The 19,647-nt window shown below is 40.7% G+C and overlaps 1 protein-coding gene across 2 annotated transcripts in view; it reads right to left on the bottom strand.

Moving 5' to 3' along the window:
* Positions 1-19,647, bottom strand: part of VWA3B (von Willebrand factor A domain containing 3B) — a 236,408-nt gene that overhangs the window by 16,669 nt on the left and 200,092 nt on the right. For both annotated transcript variants that reach the window (XM_032351983.1, XM_032351982.1), the window contains exon 23: positions 5,922-6,033. In XM_032351983.1, the coding sequence (XP_032207874.1) occupies positions 5,922-6,033 (112 nt within the window). The remainder of the gene's footprint in view (positions 1-5,921; positions 6,034-19,647) is intronic.

Below are 19,647 nucleotides of genomic sequence, written 5' to 3'. Positions count from 1 at the left end.
TGTGTCCCCTCAGGGCTCCCAAGACACCAGGGCCTGGCACCGCTGCCCCAGCTCACACGCTTACTTTGGCCAAGTCCCATGGCCTTTGATGTGGCAAAGAAATGGCTGGTGTTTTTCATCTTGAGTTCATGTCTCTTGTTTCAAATGGCCAAAGAAATAATTTTTTTTTTAAACACACACATACACCCAACAAACAAAAACCAGTTCCACTGGTGTGTGTTTTCTCATTGGATTAAAATGTTCAGTTTGGTTTTTGAAATGTTCTTTATACATTATTCACACATTTCCTGCCATAAACTGACTTTATCCTTTTAATTAGAAAAACAAACACTGCTTTTTAGAAAGACCTCCTATTAGGAAAGCAATGAAGAACCACTCCTAACTGAGGAGAATGCTCACATCCCATACACTGGCGAGCCCCACACCCCCTCCCAGGATTCACAGTGAAGGGCCTGGGCTGCCATAATGGCCACACTGGTTGGTATGATCCTCCTCAAATTCTCAGCCTCTGGGACTTAGCAGAGTCTACTCATAAACCTACGAGGCAGGGTTTCTGTCGTTTGCCTAAGTGGAGTAGTGGTGACAGAGACTGGATGGCCACAAAGTCTAAACCATTTACTGTGTGTCTTTCACAGAAAAACCCTGCCACCCCTGCCCCACATGATTAGATCTAGACTTTTTGGTATGTTACAACACCTCTTTTTAGGTCCTTCCATTGTTTTCTTCTTCATACAAGCTCTACAGAAACAAGCCTTTGTGCACCTGCAGAAATTAGTACAGTGTCTCCCAGGCTGACGTTAGAACCAGCTGCGCTGTGTGGACAGCCTTGCTGGCTGGCTGAGGACCACGAGTCGGCCTGTTGAATTATGGCTCAGCCTCTGCATTTGCTCCTTCTCCATCTAATTAGGGAGTTTCTAAGTCCTGAGTTGGAACCAGCATCTAATTTTGTTTTCCCTTATGCTGCAGTTTCTCTTTGTCCTCACCTCCAGAGAGGTGAGACTGTGTCTCCTGGCTCTGAAATGTCCCCGGGAACAAATTCAGGGGCCTGAGCTTTTTCCCAGTGGAGGCCTGTCAATCCCAGTAACTTTCCTTGGGTACAGATTGGGCCCCCACCTTCGCCAGAGGGCTCTCCTGTATTCAAGCTGGAGAATAGGGAATGGACCCCTGTTGAGCCCCTCCGCCAAAATGGGGCCCATTCTCAGTGGTCGAAGACTGCAGAAATACTCCAAGAAGGTAGGTCCGTTCATTTTGTGAAAGACGTGGGAATAGTTCTCAGTCTTCACTCCAGACAGGAATTTCTCTTTTACCTCCAGTCTAACTTTCTGATATGCACAGCCTCCCTTAAATTCCGTCTCCTGAAAAAGGCTTTAGCTTTGCTCCACCGTAAGCAGCCCCTCCACCTGCCCCACTGCACTGACAGTCATCTTGGACATCTACTCATCATATTCTCTCCTTCCTTCAGCCTCAGAAGTTTCGTTTCTAGTCCCCTGGGCTAATTTTTGCCTTTCTGAATTTCTGCTAAGGTTTTTAAACTGTTGTTGAAGTTTTTGAATTGCAAACCCCTCCTTTGACCCCCAGAAGAGGACAGAAGTTGTTTCTATCTCTCAAGAGAAGCTGTCTCATGGGATGAGAGAACAACTCTTCACATGCAATTCACAGTTTCTAATTTAGAGAATACTGTACATTACCATATTTAATCTACACCACAAGCTTATGGGGGTTCTAATTGTTTTCATTTCATTCAGGAGGTTAAAGAAACAGGCTCAGAGAACTTTGCGGATTCAGTCACAGGGCTGGTAGAGGAAAAAGGCAGACTTCAAGTAAATAAAAACTTGGGATTTTCTGACCCTAAAACATGAGACCTGGAAAGGTATTCAGTTTCTCCTTCCCTGCCTCTGCCACCTGCCTGCCTTTTTCTTCCATTGTAACCTGTTTCTGTGGCATAGTGCAGAAATTTTGCAACTCAGACTTTTCATCAACATGGATTTCCTGATGCCAATGCTTCTTTTCACTGAAGAAGAGGAAGGAGGAGCCAATTCCTGCATTAATGACTTAAAATAATGTTTTGAAATGTGACTTCCTCCCTGCCTTTCAGCATCCTGATGAGCCAGACTAGGCCTATCACTTCCATTCTGAACAACTCAGTCACTCCTTAATTAGATATTCCACACTGACTCTGGAAGAGAGTCAGCCATACAGAAATCCCTGCCCTGACCACGAAAAATGACAGCAACAACCGGGCTAGCTCTGCTACAGTGTGGACCCGGCCTGAAGCGAGGAACACTCTGATCAAACAGTCCTTCAAAGCCATCTACTGCTGAGATACATTTCAAAGCCAGATATTTTTCATTAGAAATATTTAGCAGGCCCCAAGCAAAAGTTATCAAAAAAGGTGTCACTGATGAATATCATGCGGTTCTCCACAAGTCTCTGTTTGGCCTTCTTTTTTACAAGGGAGGAAACAGTAATGCATAGTGACCAGGCGATCTCTAGCAGTGTCACTAAAGGGGCTGAGGGACATCATGTGCCTCTGGATGGGAGGCCCTGAGAGGGACATGACATCATGCCATCACTTAGGTAGGAAAGTGGCTAGGAATGCACACTCTGAGCTTAAGCTAACTGAGGAACATTCTATAAAGTAATTGATCTTGTTCTTAAATAATATGTATCTGTGTCATAAGAAATGATAGGAAAGGCTAGAAAATAATTCTAGATTAAAGACGACTAAGGAGATGTGTTAATTCAATGTTAACATGGTTCCAGACTTGACCTATTCTAGAGACAAAAAATATAAAACCCTAATTGAGACAATTAACAAAACTGAAATATACAAATAAAAAGTAGTATAATAGTGCTAAATTTCCTGGATTTTATTACTTTATTATGATTATGTTAAGACAATAGCCTTGTTATTGAGACATATAGACTGATGCATTAAGGAGTAAAGGGGCATGATGATGTTACCTAATCTCAAATAGTTCAGAAAATGTGTATGTGTGGAGGTGAGTAGAGAGAAGAAGAATAAAATAAAATGATAAATGTGGTAAAATACACATGACAAAAGTTAATCATTGACAAAGCTGGGTTAAAAAAGTATATACAAAAGTTCTATTATTCTTGCAACTTTTCTATGAGTTTGAAATTAAAATAAATAAATAAACAACTCTATGAGTTGGGTTGAAATTCCCAACTAAAGATGCACTGACTTTAGGGGAGAAGAGGGAAACAAAATCAAAGTACATCCAGGAACACAGCATGATCATTTAATTTGTCTGAGTCAGTATTTGCTAACTAGCCACTAATCCAAATTATTGATCATATGACTAAATTCAAATGTGTATTTCCTTCACACAGACTTATTTGAGTTTAATCACAGCCACAAACTAAAAATTCTCAAACAGCCAGATCCCAACTGTTGGTGGCGTGCACTCTCTGCCTCTAATTGCATATTTAAAGAAAAACAAAACAATACAGAATAGGGCAATAATGATTGCTGACATGATCTCAGAAATTGCATGTGGCCATGGTGTTACCTGCTTCCTCAACTTCCCCAGACTGGCGGCAGTAGGTTTTGGCATTTCTTATCACATGAGAATGGTGTGTAGAGGAAAAGTTTGAGCCTTTCTACTTTTCTCCAGGACCTTGGCCAGTGAACTAATCCCAAACTCTAATGCAGCCAGCTGGAAGCCAGTCTTTTCCTGCATTTCCATTCAACTGCCAAATTAGCCTCAGACCCCTCTCTGGGCTCCAATTCAAAAAAAATCAAGCAGAGCACCCCACCCCCCCATAATCACTACCCAGCAAATCTGGGTCCCAGAGAAAGAGGAGGTTTTTGGGCCCTGCTCTTGCAAAGAAGAGTTTTGTGCCTTGGCCTATGAGCTCATCTAGAATGCTCCCATCCATATTTAATTACTCTCATCTAGTCAGCTCCAAAGCACATCTACTGAATTTCAAAGAAAATGTCCTAGCTGTCAGTTCTCCACATATGCCTGCTTGGAACCAAAACTCCTGCTGAAGTATTTTTTTTCCACTTAAAAAGATTCAATGAAATTTAATTAATTAAAAAAAATGATTCTTCTAACTGGTGTTTGACAGATAATGCCTACCTAAAACTGGCTGTTTCTACAGTATCATCTTTCTGCCCCATGGATCTTCCTCAAGGCTCTCTCTTCCCTACAGGCCCTTCCCATATCAATGACACTTATGTGTTGATGTCTCAAAAATCTCTCTCTCCAGACAGATTTCCTCCTGAGACTCTAGACCTTATCTCTAATTGCTTTTCTGACAACTTCAGCAACCGGAAGCAATTAGAAATAGTGGTCTAGAGTCTCAAGAGGAAACCTGCCTGGAGAGATTTCTGAGATATCAGCACATACGCAGTGTATCTACAATCCCTCACACCCCAGACACATCATTATCTTCCTGTGCATACCAACATCTCCTGCACATATCACTATCTACCATATGGCCTGAGACAGGGACCTGGGGGACATTCCAACCTACTCTGTATCCACTCTTCACACAGCATGGTGGGGGAGCTTCTGTGGACTTCAAGGATGATTATGTTTTTCTCTGCTTTCCATGTGGCTCCTCAATAAAGTCTAAACTTTTCTTTTTTCTTAAAGGTTTTATTTATTGATTTGAGAGAGAGTGAGAGAAAGCACGAGAGGGGAGAGGGTCAGAGGGAGAAGCAGACTCCCCATGTTGCTGAGAGCCTAATGCAGGACTCAGTCCCGGGACTCTGGGATCATGACCTGAGCCAAAGTCAGTCGCTTAACCAACTAAGCCACCCAGGTGGTCCAAGTCCAAACTTCTTAACATGACCTTTTATGAATGGCCCCATACTTCCCTCCCTGAAGACCTTTATTATTTTCTACTGTTTCTTTGCATTCTAGGTTCCAGCCATAATCTGTTTTATTTCTCCAGATAGAAAATGTTTATCTCCACCTCTACATACATATTATTTTCACTGTCCACAAAGCTCTCACTTGAACTGCTCCTGGCAGGTTTCTTCAGGATCACATATCCCAAAAACTTTTGGGAAAAGCTCTTGGATCTGGCCACACTGGCCTCTTTTAACAACATGGACTCCAGCCTCAGGACTCTGTACTGCTGTTCCTTCTGCTTAGAACTCTTCCCCAAGGGGTGCCTGGGTGGCTCAGCAGGTTAAGCATCCAACTCTTGATTTTGGCTCAGGTCATGATCTTGGGGTCCTGGGACTAAGCCCCGTATCAAGTCCTACATCAGGCTCTGTGATCAAGGGGGAGTCTGCTTGAGGAGTCTTTCTCTCCCTCTTGCTCAGCCCCCTGTTCCTCCCCCTTCCCCACTCATACTCACATTCTCTCCCTCTCTCTCAAAATAAATGAATCTTTAAAAAAATACAATAACAAGGAACTCTCTTCCCCCAGATAATTTCATGGCTTGCTCCTCCTCCATATTCACACATCACCTTCCCAAGCAGTTCTTCATTGGCCACCGTATTTAAAATTGCAGCCTTTACCTCGACACTCTCAGTTCCCTTTGTAGCTTGATTTTTCTCTACAACACTGTAGCTGACACACTACATATTGTATGTATTTGCTCGCTTCTCTATCTCCCTCACTAGAATGTAAGTTCCACAAAGACAAGAATTTTCATGTGCTGGTCTATACTAGACCAGCACTTTAGGAATATTACATTCATAGAAAATAGCAGATGTGTAGTAAAATTGTTTTACTGAACAAATGAAAGATTAAATTTATTTTCTGGCTATTACCCCTCAGAAACATAGGTAGAATCCCCATTATCATTTCCTTTTAGAAGTGGAATGCCTTAATACAGCTCATGAAATATCAGTGTTCTGGGGAAAGCACAGTTTGAGAACCTTGGGTCCCTGATACCATATTATTTAACAAAGAAATCTTATAAAATAAAGTATCTACCTGGAAAGTAAAAGCCATTTTCATCGCATCTCGCGATAACTTTCTGGCCTTTGAGGGGATCCAATTTTTTTGATTTAGTTTTCTTTGTTGGATTTCCTTGAGGTTTCTGTTGCTAAAAAAATATAAAACATTAATAATTGATTTTAAAAAATCAACACAGACAGTAAAAATCATAGATACAGAGTAACTTGGGATTCTCTACTGAGAATCTGACTTTCAAAAATTACAGATCATCCATATACTTTGATAATCACTCTGAATACTTTCTATATTATTAGGAATAGGCTATTAAAACTGATATATGAACTGTTATATGGGAGCCAATGACCATAAAAAGTGAGAAGAACTTGAGGTCTAGACTCAATTAAATTTTGTTAAAACACAAAAAAGGTGACCCTTTTCCAGAGAATTTAAATAGGATCCAGGGTCTTAAAACATAATATTCAATATATCCAGTACACAATCCAAAATACAACATACTTTAAAAAAGCAAGCAATATGACTAATTCTCAAGTTAAAAGGCGATCAATAGGTGACAATACTGAGGTGACCCAGATGTTGGAATAATCAGAAAAAGACTTTAAATCAGCAATTATAACCATGGTCCATGTGGTTGCATACTCTTGAAATGAATGGCAAGGTAGTTATTTTCAGCAGAGAAATATTAAAAAAATGAAAATCTTAGAAGTAAAAACCACAGTATCTGGAAGGACTTAATAGCAGAACTCACATGACAGTAGAAAGAAACTTGAAAGCAAATCAACAGAAATGATACAATCTGAAGAACATAGAGGAGAATTATTTTTTAAAATGAGCAAGGTCCTTCCTATTCAAATAATCTGTTCAAAACCCAGCTCAGTTGTAATCTCTCTGGAAAGACTTTATTCCCAGGCAATTTCAGAAGAAGCAAAGCAAAGGACCACTCTGTAATTTCCAAATGGCACCATATGAGTCAAGGCTTGAAGTGAATGTCACATTGTGTCCACTACATGAAGAAACTGGTAGCATCACTGTGATTTGTAGAGTCTAACTCTAAAATCTTATTTTCTGTGCTTGTTGAGCTGACCAAAATAGAAAGATCCAATCTCTACTACCCTCCACTCCCTCTAAAATCCCAAAGCTTCCAATACATCATCCAGAACAGTCATTATTTTTAATTCCTAATAAATGTGAGGACCAATGCTGGAAGATGAACCCTAGGAAGCAAGAAATTACTAGGAAGAGCACTTACATTAGAGAAGGAAAGGCCAAGTATTACCCCAATACCAAACCAAAGATACAAGAAAAGGAAAGTACAGACCTATATTCCTCATGAATATAGATGCAAAAACAGGTCTGCAAATAAATCCAGCAACATACAGAAGGATTGTACACAACAACCAAATATCCCAGGAATGCAAAGCTTGCAAAATTTGTGGATTTAACATCCACAAATCAATGCGATACACCATATTACTAGAACAAAGGATAATTTACCATATTATTTTCATGCATGGAGAAAGAGCACTTGACAAACTCCAACATCCTTTAAAGGTTCTCAACAAGCTAGGAATAGAAGGGAACTTCCTCAACTTGGTGAAAAACCATCTATGAAAAGCCTACATCAAACATGATCCTTAATGGTGAAAGACTGAATGACTTCCCCTTAAGATCAGAAGCAAGGAAAGGTACTCTGCCTTAAGATCAGAAGCAAGGAAAGGTACCCTATACTTTGTACTTGAGGTTCCAGCCAGTGCAAACAGAAAAGAAAAGGCATCCAGGTTGGAAAAGAATAAATAAAGCTGTATTTATTTATGAATGATATGATCTTCTATGTGGAAAACTAGGGAATCCACCCAACAACTACTAGAATTAATTAGCAAGTTCAGTAGGATGTCATGATACAAGACAAATACAGGAAAATAAAATCAGTTGTATAACTATGGACCAGCTATGAGCAATCTGAAAATAAAGTTAAGAAAAGAATTTCATTTATAACAGCATGAAAAACAATAGAATATTTAGGAATAAATTTATCAAAATTAGTGAAAGACTTATATGCTGAAAACTATAAAACACCTCTATAAAAAACTGAAGAAAGAACAAGGGACATAACATGTTAATGATTAGAAAACTTAATATTGTTAATATAGCCACTTTCCCCAAACAGATCCATAGCTCCAAATGTAATTCATATCAAAATCTCAACACGTTTTTTGTTTTGTGGGTTTTTTGTAGAAACGAAGTGAGTGAACTAAAAGTGCCAAAATGATGTGGAAAAAGAAAGAATTTGTAGGATTTTGGTGGTGGCTGAAAGCTCTGTCAGTTTTACTGAAAATTACTGAATTGAAATAGGTAAATTTTACAGTATGAAAATCAGGTCTTTTTCTTCAAATCACTACATTATGGAAATTGTGGAGATTTTACCTTAGATTTTTTTCATTTTTAAGAAATTTTTCTGACCGGGCACTTAGGTGGCTCAGTTGGTTAAGCAACTGCCTCGGGCCATGATTCTGGAATCCCAGGATCAAGCCCCACATTGAGCTCCCTGGTCCACATGGAGTCTGCTTCTCCTTCTGACCTTCCCTCTTCATATTCTCTCTCTCTTTCTCTCTCTCTCTTAAATAATAAATACATAAAATCTTAAAAATTTTTCTCCTATTAACTTATTAATTCTTGGATTTCTCAAAGAAATCTGTCCTCCATCCTAATCAGAGTGTCCCCATGACATCATTCTCCACCTGCTTTCTTTTCACAGACCATCAAACGCCCCTCCCCTCCATGATACAAAGCCAATATAAAGTGCTTCCACGTGCTTTTGAGTTACCTCTTTGCAATGCTATTACTGTATCTCAAAGTATTCAATGCATATTTTATGAGCATATACAGGTCTTCAGTTAAGGAAGACTCTAATTTATGGAACAATTGACTATAAACATTTAAATAACTTTAGATAATCTGAACACAATTTGCTGTTTGGTCATTATTTATGGTCAATACGGTTTGGGCTCATTTCCCTGGTGTCTTGATGTTACTGGATTCTGTTGAAGCCATCTATCACTTGGATCTGTTGAGAGATGCTTTTTAGGTTCATCAAAAGAAGTTTGGGTATGGTTTACCGCAGGGGAGAGGAAAACAGAGTCAGGGCCTCAGCAGTGAAGAAATTCTGAACAAAAGGGTTAAAGTCTCTTGAAGAAGAGTGGGATATGAACAAGACTTCACACCTATGCAGCCATGGATACAAAATGTTAGCTGAATAACACCCTTCTGTTATAATGCTCCATTTTCAACAGATTTCGCTGGAGTCCATCCTCATGTAATTCCTATTTTTACTGATGCAGTTATTACACCAAAGAGAATGACCCAACATCACTGGTAGATGGCGACTGTTACCTGTTTGTTCCTGAGCTTTCAGTCAGAGGAGAAACCTAATAGTCCTTCCCACAGGGGCTCTAGAATGACCTACTGCAGTATGAAATGGCCTTAAAGGGCAGAGATTGGACCACGAGACAGGAGAAATAGGACCAACTGCTGCCCAGCTGGCTGTGTGACTTTGGAGAATCTTTTAACTTTTTGGACTTCAATTTCTGTATAAGCAAAGAGATGGTACAAACTTTATGGCTTTAACAGCTTCTAATTCTGTATTTCTGTCCAGAATAATCTAGGCCTTACTATACCTTTTTCTGCATTGCTGGAGAAACTGTCAGACTATGTGTATACCAAGACAGGGACACTAGCATGATATTTTTGTTTGCAGTTTTTATAACATAAGGGGACTACAACAACCAGAACCAGGAATGTGAGCAGCACAATATTCCATCATAATAACCATCATAATACTCCAAAGAGATGCCCACACCATAGTTTCCTATAATCATTTATTTCCTCAGTGGAAGACTCCATGTAAAGTATTCTTATCACATAGAATTTAGAATCTGGAACATGCCAGGTTAAATCAGCTGTTGCAAAAACCTCATCTCCACATACAGTTTAACTTACAAAGCCGCCTTGCTTCGTGCCACAGTGTCCACATCACAGACCGAGCAACCATGGAGGTCACCACATAGCCTCTCCACTTCCAGATGGATAACACCCTGATTTCCAAAAAGATGTCCATGTTGATCCCAGAAGGGCAAGCTCCCCTTCAGATTTCATCACTATAACAGACAAGCCACTTACTAGAATCTATGCCTAGACATATTTAAAATTCCTTTAAAAATTCTAAATGAGTATAACACACCATGTAACTAGCCCCCTTTAATTCTAGATTCCAAATATTCATTTTCTCAATATCCTATCCAGAAGCTAACTGGTAAAAATTCTTTCTACATTTTCATAGGTACAAATCTGTGAAGTCAATGGCCTGAAATCATCAGAGAGCTCTTTTTTCTCTAAAGTTGTCACTCACTCCCCAATTCATCTAATATAGAACTGCCATTCACTCTGTGAAGACCTTCCCTGCATGGGCAACAACAATGAACAGTAGCAACCCAGAGTACTATGATGTTCATTTTTCACAGACTGAAAAGGCCACCTAAGAACATGCCTTTCTAAGTGGCTGAAAAGTATCAACTACCTTCAGATCACTCAGATACCTATGGGTTCACCTGAAAGGACCATTACAATACTAAACACATTTACTCTGCTTTTGTGTCCAACTGTTACTATTCTTGGCAATAATTCATTTCTGATTGTTTCCACAACATGTACAGTTTGGATTCTGGAAAGAACAATTCACTGTACACTCGATGATTCGTTCATATCACTATAAATCAATTCAGCTACACCACAGATTAAGTAGAACATCATAGTACTCTGTGTTGCTACTGTTCATTTTTGTTGCCCATGCCATGGGAAAACAAACCTATGGGGCCAGCTTTAGCACAATGGTTCATTCCACTGGTCATAGAAATACAGCATTGGTTTGCCAGGATGGAAGGATATCAGTAAGGGCAGCTAGACATACCATTCCTTCAACCACAATGTTGACAGCACCTTTCCAGAAAGACAACGTATCAATAATTTTTGAATCCTGCCAAAGACTTTACAGACACTGTTCTTTTCCTGGCATGCCTTCACCTATGCACACCTAAAATATAAACAGGTCATTGGGTTTTGGGGTTTATTTTCCCCTTTTTTTCTATTAGTTTCAGAGGTAGAATTTAGTGATTCATCAGTTGAATAGAAAACCAGTGTTCATTGCATCAGGTGCCTCCTTAATGCCCATCACCCAATTGACCCTACCTCCCCACTCCCTACGCCAGCAACCCTCAATTTATCTCCTAGACTTCAGCATCTCTTATGGTTTGCCTCCCTCTTAATTTTCATCTTACTTTTACTTTTCCTTCCCTTCCCCTATTTCATCTGTTTTGTTTCTTAAATTCCATGTATGAGTGAAATCGTATGGTATTGGTCCTTGTCTGACTTATTTTGCAAAGAAATCTATGGAGGACAAGAGTCAGAAGGGGTAGAGAGTGAAAACAAAAATGCTAGCAATAAATAAGGCAACATATTTCCAGGTTTAGGTGTATGAGAGTAGTTGCATGCCAGTCTCCGTGAGGAAGTCAGATGGGCAGTAATACTGGCAGGGGGGATGCTGTCTACTGGGTAATTTGATTATGCCTTGTTTCCAAAATTCAGAGAATCCAATTCATTTCCTCATCAGATTTAGTTAGCAGATGATGTAGAACAGGATCCAAAATGGTGTCACCCTCCTTTCATTTATTATTTAGTTTCAAGGTCATGCTTTCAGGTTTGCATTGGTGGAGACAGTGAAGTTACTTAATGTTTGATGCTTTAAGATTTTCCATGCATTTCTACAACTTAACTCAAACTAGTCTTTGGCTCCAAATCTTATTTTGAAACTAGTTCTAAATATTTTTTTCTGCCCCAAATCATTCTCCATTCCCCAATACAGGGCCATGCTGGGCTATGGAGTTAACCACTCAGAAAGGAAAATCTCCAATAAATGTTAATCAGTAGCAACTCAAAGGGCTTTTGTAAGGAAAAAAATGAATTTTCTTTTCTTCTTCTCCTCCTTCTCCCCCCTCCCTTTGTTTTTCTTTCTTTGGTAGTGGCAAAAGAACCTAATATATATGCATTAGATGCTGCATAAAATTATTTCCCAAGTAAAGAGCAACTTGTTAATATCTTATCAGGGACTATTTCTTCATTGCTCTTTCAGGAAAAACATCAAAGAGAAACATTCGAAATGTTTTAAATAGTTAAATCTGAAAATTACCACAGTGTTGTAAGCTGTAATTCAGATGCTAGTGACTCAGTTATCTGCATGTTGCTACTCCGGAGATGAACGAAAGCTGTAGACCGGAGCCACTTCTGTGTCACTGCCTGGAGTGTGGACCACAACCAGCTATCTACTATATATAGATACATATCTCAGTCAAGGCTATAGAACAAAAATAAGTGCTGGGTCTTTAAGAAAACTTTTCAACACATCTCTGTGCTGGTTACTCTGGTCCACCCATCTTCCTCCAAATCCATTCTGCCCTGTCCTGCTCCATGCCCCAGGCAGCTGACCCCCATGGGTGACTCACCTGATTTATTTCGCTTGAGGCCTGGCTTCTGGACAGGGTGAGCCAATGGCAGGTGGGAGGTCCGAGGGCAGCAGCAAGATAAAAGACTGGGGTATTTGTTCCATGCTCCTTCCCTGCCCTTTGTCTCTCTAAAACTACCTCCACTCCTGCTAGTAGACTTGGCTCTCACGGGGCTCCAGGAGCATCATTTCCTTCCACCCTTTCAAGTCTAGGAGTGATGAGAACTTCCTGCTCTTGCTAGTCATTGGGGGTCCCAAATCCCACCGGCTGCCTTAGACTTACATGCACCTCTAAGAACACTCCCTTCATTAACATTTCTTCACTTGAATTGACTGAACAGGATTCTGTTTCCTGCCTGGATCCTACTGATAATCCTTCCACACTCAGTTCTCCTCCAGATGGGGAGGGGGGGGCGTCAATGACCATTCCTAAACCTGCTGAGGGTAGAATTTATGCCTACAAAAAACCTAGTGGCAGGGCAATGCTGAGGTCTGCCCAGCTAAAACCTCCAGCAGGGAGGGATGTCTTCAGCTTTAGAATGAAAAGACCATTGGGCAGTGATTTCTATCACCTCAGGGATTCCCTAGAGCTGATACCCACCTTCCCACTCCTGAATATCAGATCCTAGACAGAAAACTTTTTAGATAATATTTAAAGTTGATGGGAGCTTCTCTTCCCTTCTTTCAATTCCCTCCACTGACTGGTATTCCTGAGTGAGATTCTCTCCTTTAAGACCCCAGCTAACTGGGACACAGTCATGAGGCTGCAGCACTCTCCCTTCAGCACCCTCTCCTGTCCCATCAATGCACCTTGCTCTAACACTTCAGCCTCACTGGGCCATATCTCCTAACATCCTCCCTCAAGAACCCATCTGGGGTCTCTTTTCCATGCACTAAGTTATCTCCATGGTGCTGGTCTGAATGTGCATGTGCCATTCTTTCTGTGATGGCAACATCACTAATGCCCAACACAGACTTCTTAATTCTCCACCCTCACATCAGGAGATCTTATGTACTGCTGAAGGACAATTCACAGTCACCAGAAAGTCTGTCTTCCTGCCAGACTCCAGTAGCAGCAGAACAGACTCAAGTGTTTCTAGTGGAATGAGGAAGGCTGACTAGTTGTAAAGGGTTATTGTAGGAGGCCTCTCTCCTCCCTTTAAAAGAGGAAATATTAATAACTGTAAAATGCATGAGAGACTATGGACTCTGAAAAACAATCTGAGGGGTTTGAAGTGGTGGGGGGTGGGGGGTTGGGGGAACCAGGTGGTGGGTATTAGAGAGGGCATGGATTGCATGGAGCACTGGGTGTGGTGCAAAAGTAATGAATACTGTTATGCTGAAAATAAAGAAAAGAAAAAAAAACCTGTAAAATGCAAGATTGACAACAGGTCCAATGATTATTTGGGAGCAAAGATAACAGCTCTACTTATTCTGACTCTATTTATACAACTCAAAGAAATTTCTCTCTAAATCTTTCCAACCAACTTTCTCCTATACAGTATCAAAGTCATTGTTTTTCCAACAATGTTTTCCAATCCAAATGGTCTCTCACCCCTGTTCCACCTCACCCAGCCTATTTCTATGTCTTCCCCAGCACTATTTCTCCTGGATAATTTTTCACAGAGTGGAGCACTTAATACACCATTCCTAAAGACCATGGATTTTAGATTCTTACCAGGCACAACTTGTAGACATACACCATGGGTGGCCAGCTGTGTGGGACACATTTCTAAGACCCCTTTTAGGGTTGCTTATAGATGCTTCACAAGATTTTCTGCCTCCAAATTTTCCAAGGCAGTCAAGGTTATAAATGTGGAGAGCCTATTGCGTCTTTCTGGGCCTGGGTCCCAAGGGATGTGGAAAATAATCCTTATGTAGTAAGGAAATACTGTAGGATAGCATGGCTGGGCTGACTGACCAGGGACCCAGGGAGAACCAGGGAAGATTAATTACAAGTCAGATGCCCAGTGGTGATTTCCACCATAGCACAGCTCTGATTGGCCAGTGGATGGTGAAGTTTGCAGTCATGGTAATAAAGAGGGGTATAAGGAGAGGAGAGTTTTCAAGGGGAATTTTAAAAATTTCCAACTTCAGATTCTTCCTTTCATTATGTGGTCAGTGAGTCAAGCACCCATGTCTGGGGATACCACAAAGCTGGTTGGTTATGGAAATAGGGTAAGCAATTCTTCAGTCAAGCACAGACTGTGACCATGGTAGGCAGAGCAGGTGTGATGATGGTTCTCCCCTCAGATTTGATCAAGGGGCCAGCAAAAGACTGCAGTCAAAGCAACACCAACATATGAAGCCACTTCTCCCCACATCTGATCCTCACCAACAGAAAAATCACAAAGCTCTCCCAAACTCAGGAATCAGTGGGGTGACTACGTATCAAAGAACCAAAGATATCTAGACTCCATAACACACCGTGGTGTGGACCAAGTGTGTCAAAGTGACCACTGGCCACTCCCTTCTGACTGTGTGTGGTCATTTCCAATTGGATCTCCATTCCTAACAAACTTTGACCACCTTTTGCTACATGTTATCAATAAACTCTAGCAGATCTTAATAAATAACAGATGGTTTCTTGCACTCCAATTCACTATCATTGATCAAAAGCTTTGGCCTTTGCCAGAAGAAGTTATAATCAGACTATATTTATATACAAATCAGTAAAAATGACTTTCATCTGTGATGAATTTTCACCCCAGGGTCTCACAAGCCCTTGCAGTCTTGAGCTTTGGTCCCAAGCAGTATTTTTCACAACAGGAGATAGAGACCTATTAGTGGGCCATTGAAGTCAAACCAATGGGACATGGCAGAAATAGAATTAAAATATCTCATAATACATCATACATGGTGAGGAGAAGTATCATTTTAAGAAAATAATATACAGGGGCACCTGGGTGGCTCAGTGGGTTAAAGCCTCTGCTTTCGGCTCAGGTCATGATTCCAGGGTCCTGGGATTGAAATGAGCCTGCTTCCCTTCCTCTCTCTCTCTGCCTGTCTCTCTGCCTACTTGTGATCTCTGTCAAATAAATAATAAATAAAATCTTAAAAAAAGAAAAGAAAAGAAAAGAATATACAAAATATCCTATTATTGAGGGCCATGTCAAGAGTAGAAAGAACTCTGAAGACAAGATGCCAAGTATGAGCCCCTTCCTCCACACACACACAATTCATTACCTGTGTTTAACTGTCCTGGGCACACGGATGCTTCCCAGAACAGACAGTGGGCACTTTGTACACCTGGTGTGGGGACAGGGCAGTGAAGGAAGAGCCTTAGCCCATGACCATGAAGGGGGTGGACCCATCAAATATACCATTATGCACACTAAATGCCTTCTCTCACTCCAGCTCATGCCCCAAATTTCTCACCCTATCTCTCCTTTCCTTCCCTCTGAAGATCTGGAAAACAAATCTTTACTTCCTATACTTACTTTCTTCAGGTCTACCCACTTCTCCACCCACCGCAAACTGTCTTCCGCTCCCACAATTCTACCGAAATCACACTCAGTAAGATCACTAATGATCTTCTTGCCAACTCAAATGGCTTGGAGACATCCTTCTGTGTGACTTTTCAAAACTCCTCAGTAAAAACTTAAGAATGGCTATAACAACAGCGGGCACTAATGCTGAGTGCATTGACTGCTGAGTGCTGACAGCTGCGCACCCTGAGCATACTATGCGCTTTATCTTACAAACACTTTTAGGCAGGTGATTTTTCTATTTTAAACATGATGAAACTAGGCTTAGGGGCCCTATGTAAGGCCACCAAGCTAGAAATTTGCTATTCCAAGCTAGAAAATTGCTAGAAATTTGCTGAGGCTATACTCAGGCTTGTGACTCCAGATCCAGGGTTCTGCCCACCTCTCTTTGGGCTCTCGCCTCATGCATACTACCCTGAACCCCCGGCTCCTCTAACTTTCCTGTCTCCATCCCTTCCATTGTCTCTTATCTCAGCACCTCAAATGACCTCCAAACTATCTCCTTAACTCAGACTTCTCTCCTAAGCTCCAAACATGTGGCCTTTCTCACTTGTCTAAGAATGAAGAGGACCTAACATGAATTACCTTTCTCTGAAAATATGTTTTCTCTCTTACTGTACCTCTTCCTCTTGTTCATTCTTTCACTTCTTCATTCAAATATTTATGACTGCCTACAAGGTACCAAGCACTATTCTAGAAACTGGGAGTACCTAGAATATAAGGGATCAAGTCCCACCCTCATTCTAGTAGGAAAGACATATCATAAACAAACACGTACACAATGTCAAGTGGAATATGCTATGAAGATAACAAAACTGTGTTCAGGGGTTAGAGAATGACAGGGTGTTTAGATGAGCTGGCCAGGGAACACCTGTGTCCCTGAGGAGCAGAAGTGATACAGAAGGGTTAACAATGCCTGTTTCCCCTGTGTCCAGGAAAGAAAGTTTTTGGGTATCCTTAGCTTTGCCTTCTGGCTCAGACCACACATTCACTTTCTACTAGCTCATATATCTTTTCTCTGTTTCCTTCTCACTGTTCTGGTTTGGCTCAAGGACTCAAAACCACTCAACACAGTATTGCACCCCATTTGGGTCTTTCCTTTCTACATTGGGCCTCATTATGCTGCCAAAATATAAATCTGTTACTGTCTTCCCCTTGCTAAAAACCCTTCCCTGGGTTTCTATTTCCAACAGGCACAAGTCCCTGATCCAAGCAAGAAGAAAATTCCAATCCCTTGCATTCTGGTGCCATCTTCCTTTCCTGTCTTGTCTCCTGCCATATCCCTGGTGAAAATGTCATATCCATCCCACCTCCCTGCCTCTGCATAGGCCACTGTTTAACTCCTAACATTTCTCACCTCAAATCCTATACATCATTCCAGACCAAACTTAACTATCCCCCTGTGAAACCTCCTCTAACTCCCCAGTTCACTTTCCCCCATCTCCCAGTTGGTCTATGGGTGTGCCTCTGTTGTCACATTCATAATTCTCTACTAGAAAGAACTGGGTTTCATTCATTCAATAAATATTTGTCTAGTGTCCACTGTGTGCCAGGTGCCATTCTCAGGGCTACAGATACAGTTACAAATCAGGCCAAACAAAGTCTCAGCTTTCAGGGAGGTTACATTCCGTCCCGGCACATCTTCACTGGACTGGGCCCATGTCTTCAATGTAGTCAACGAAGCCCATTTTGTGTCCAATGAGGTTACATTCCGTCCCGGCACATCTTCACTGGACTGGGCCCATGTCTTCAATGTAGTTAACGAAGCCCATTTTGTGTCCAATGTATAGTATCACCTGGGAGACCCCAATTAGAGAGAAAAGAATGCGACAGGCCCTTCACTGCCTGAGGTCACATGTGCCAAGCACAGGCTCTGACCTGTGACAGGAAGTGAACAAATATTTTTGGATAAAGAAATGATGGGAAGTACCTTTATTCCCACTTTGTGGGTAAGAGAATTAAAAAATAGAACAATTAATTCATACCTCATGAGCAATGAACTTTTGACTCCCAGGATTCCAGACAAATCCAAGTAGAACACACTATATTTATTCTGAATCACTGGAGGCTTCTCTTTACCCCATCAGCGACCACTTCCCATTTTTAAATTTAATACGAAGTGTAGAAAAAAATAATGCTAGCAGAATATGTTGTTAGGCACTGTCTCTATGGTTTAGCATTGGCAAGTTCATCATTTGGGACTTGTACTGGTCTTTCTCCCTGCCTAGAATGACGGTGGGGTGTGGTTGTGTGTTTAGATACTTTCAGTGCCTAGAATAGTGCTTGGCACCTCATAGGAACTCAAATATGTCAGTGAAAAAATGAAAGAACAGAGAGATGCCTGGGTGGCTCAGTTGTTAACATCTGCCTTTGGCTCAGGTCATGATCCCAGGGTCCTGGGATCAGAGCCCTGCATCAGGTTCCCCGCTCAGCAGAAAACCTGCTTCTCCCTCCCCCACTCTCCTTGGTTGTGTTCTCTCTGTCTCCCTCTGTTAAATAAATAAGTAAAATCTTTAAAAAAAAAAAAGAAAGAAAGAAAGAACATAAAAGAAGAGGCTTGATGAAAAGAAGAGCAGATTTTCATGGACAGAGAGTTAATTCACTTGTCTTCTTGATTCTTGAGTGCCTACAGATAGCCATGTATTTGGAGGCATGAGATGGTGTCTCCCAAGGGAATACAAAACAATTCTTTGGGGAAGTCACTTTGTTTGAAGAACACTAATAGCCATAAGATGTTTTGTGATAAAATTTTTGCATTCTGCACAAAAGACATAGCTTTCTACAATGGAGGGGAAAAGTGTGATTTGTTGGAAAAAATAAAATTAAAGAAAAACAAAACAAAGCAAGAAAACAGAACCAAAGAATCCAGAGCAGCAAATACAGAGTTTCAAAACAGGCAAAGCCAATATCACTTAGCAAAGACTGAAACCAAAAAAGATGAATCTCAAAGGTCTGTTTTTTGGCTGTATTTTTTAGTGTATATTGAATATACCCAAATTACACACCATTCAGTAATATTTCAAATGAGTTATTCCAGGTCCACACACACTCACACAGTCAGAAAGGGGGTGTTACACTGGCAATAAGCATTTAGAGCCCCAAAATATTCAGGCCCTTTGAACCAAGGGTTCTACTACTAAGAATCTGTCTTAACAAAATAAACCAAATGTACCACAGAAGTCATCAATACATGTGAAAGAGAAGAAAACTGAAAAAAAAATCCCGAATTTCTAACATTTGGTGAAGAATTAAATAAATCAGGATATAGTATACACCATGAAGTATTATATAAAATACCAAAATATACACCAAACATCAATCTGAAGATTCAGAAAAAACAGAGAATGTATATGAGATACTACCAAGTAAAAAAGAGTATGACATTTTTCTAAAGAAGACATACAGATGGCCAACAGACACACAAAAGATGCTCAATATCAACTAATCAGGGAAACATAAACCAAAACCACAAGGAGATATCTCATTAGAATCAAAAAGACACAAAATAAAAAGTGTTGGCAAGAGTATGGATAAAAAAGATCTCCTGTGAACTGTTAGTGGGAATGTAAATTGATGCAGCTACTGTCAGTGGAAAGCAGTACGGAGGTGCCTCAAAAAATTGAAAATAGAATCACCATATGACTTTTGCCCAAAGAAAACAAGAACACCATTCAAAAAGATACATACAATTCTAGGTTTATTACAG

Source organism: Mustela erminea, chromosome 7 (assembly GCF_009829155.1).
Source record: "Mustela erminea isolate mMusErm1 chromosome 7, mMusErm1.Pri, whole genome shotgun sequence".
In the NCBI taxonomy this organism is placed as follows: Eukaryota; Metazoa; Chordata; class Mammalia; order Carnivora; family Mustelidae; genus Mustela; species Mustela erminea.
The sequence above is the reverse complement of the archived record's forward strand: the minus strand, read 5'-3'. Positions and strand labels throughout refer to the sequence as shown.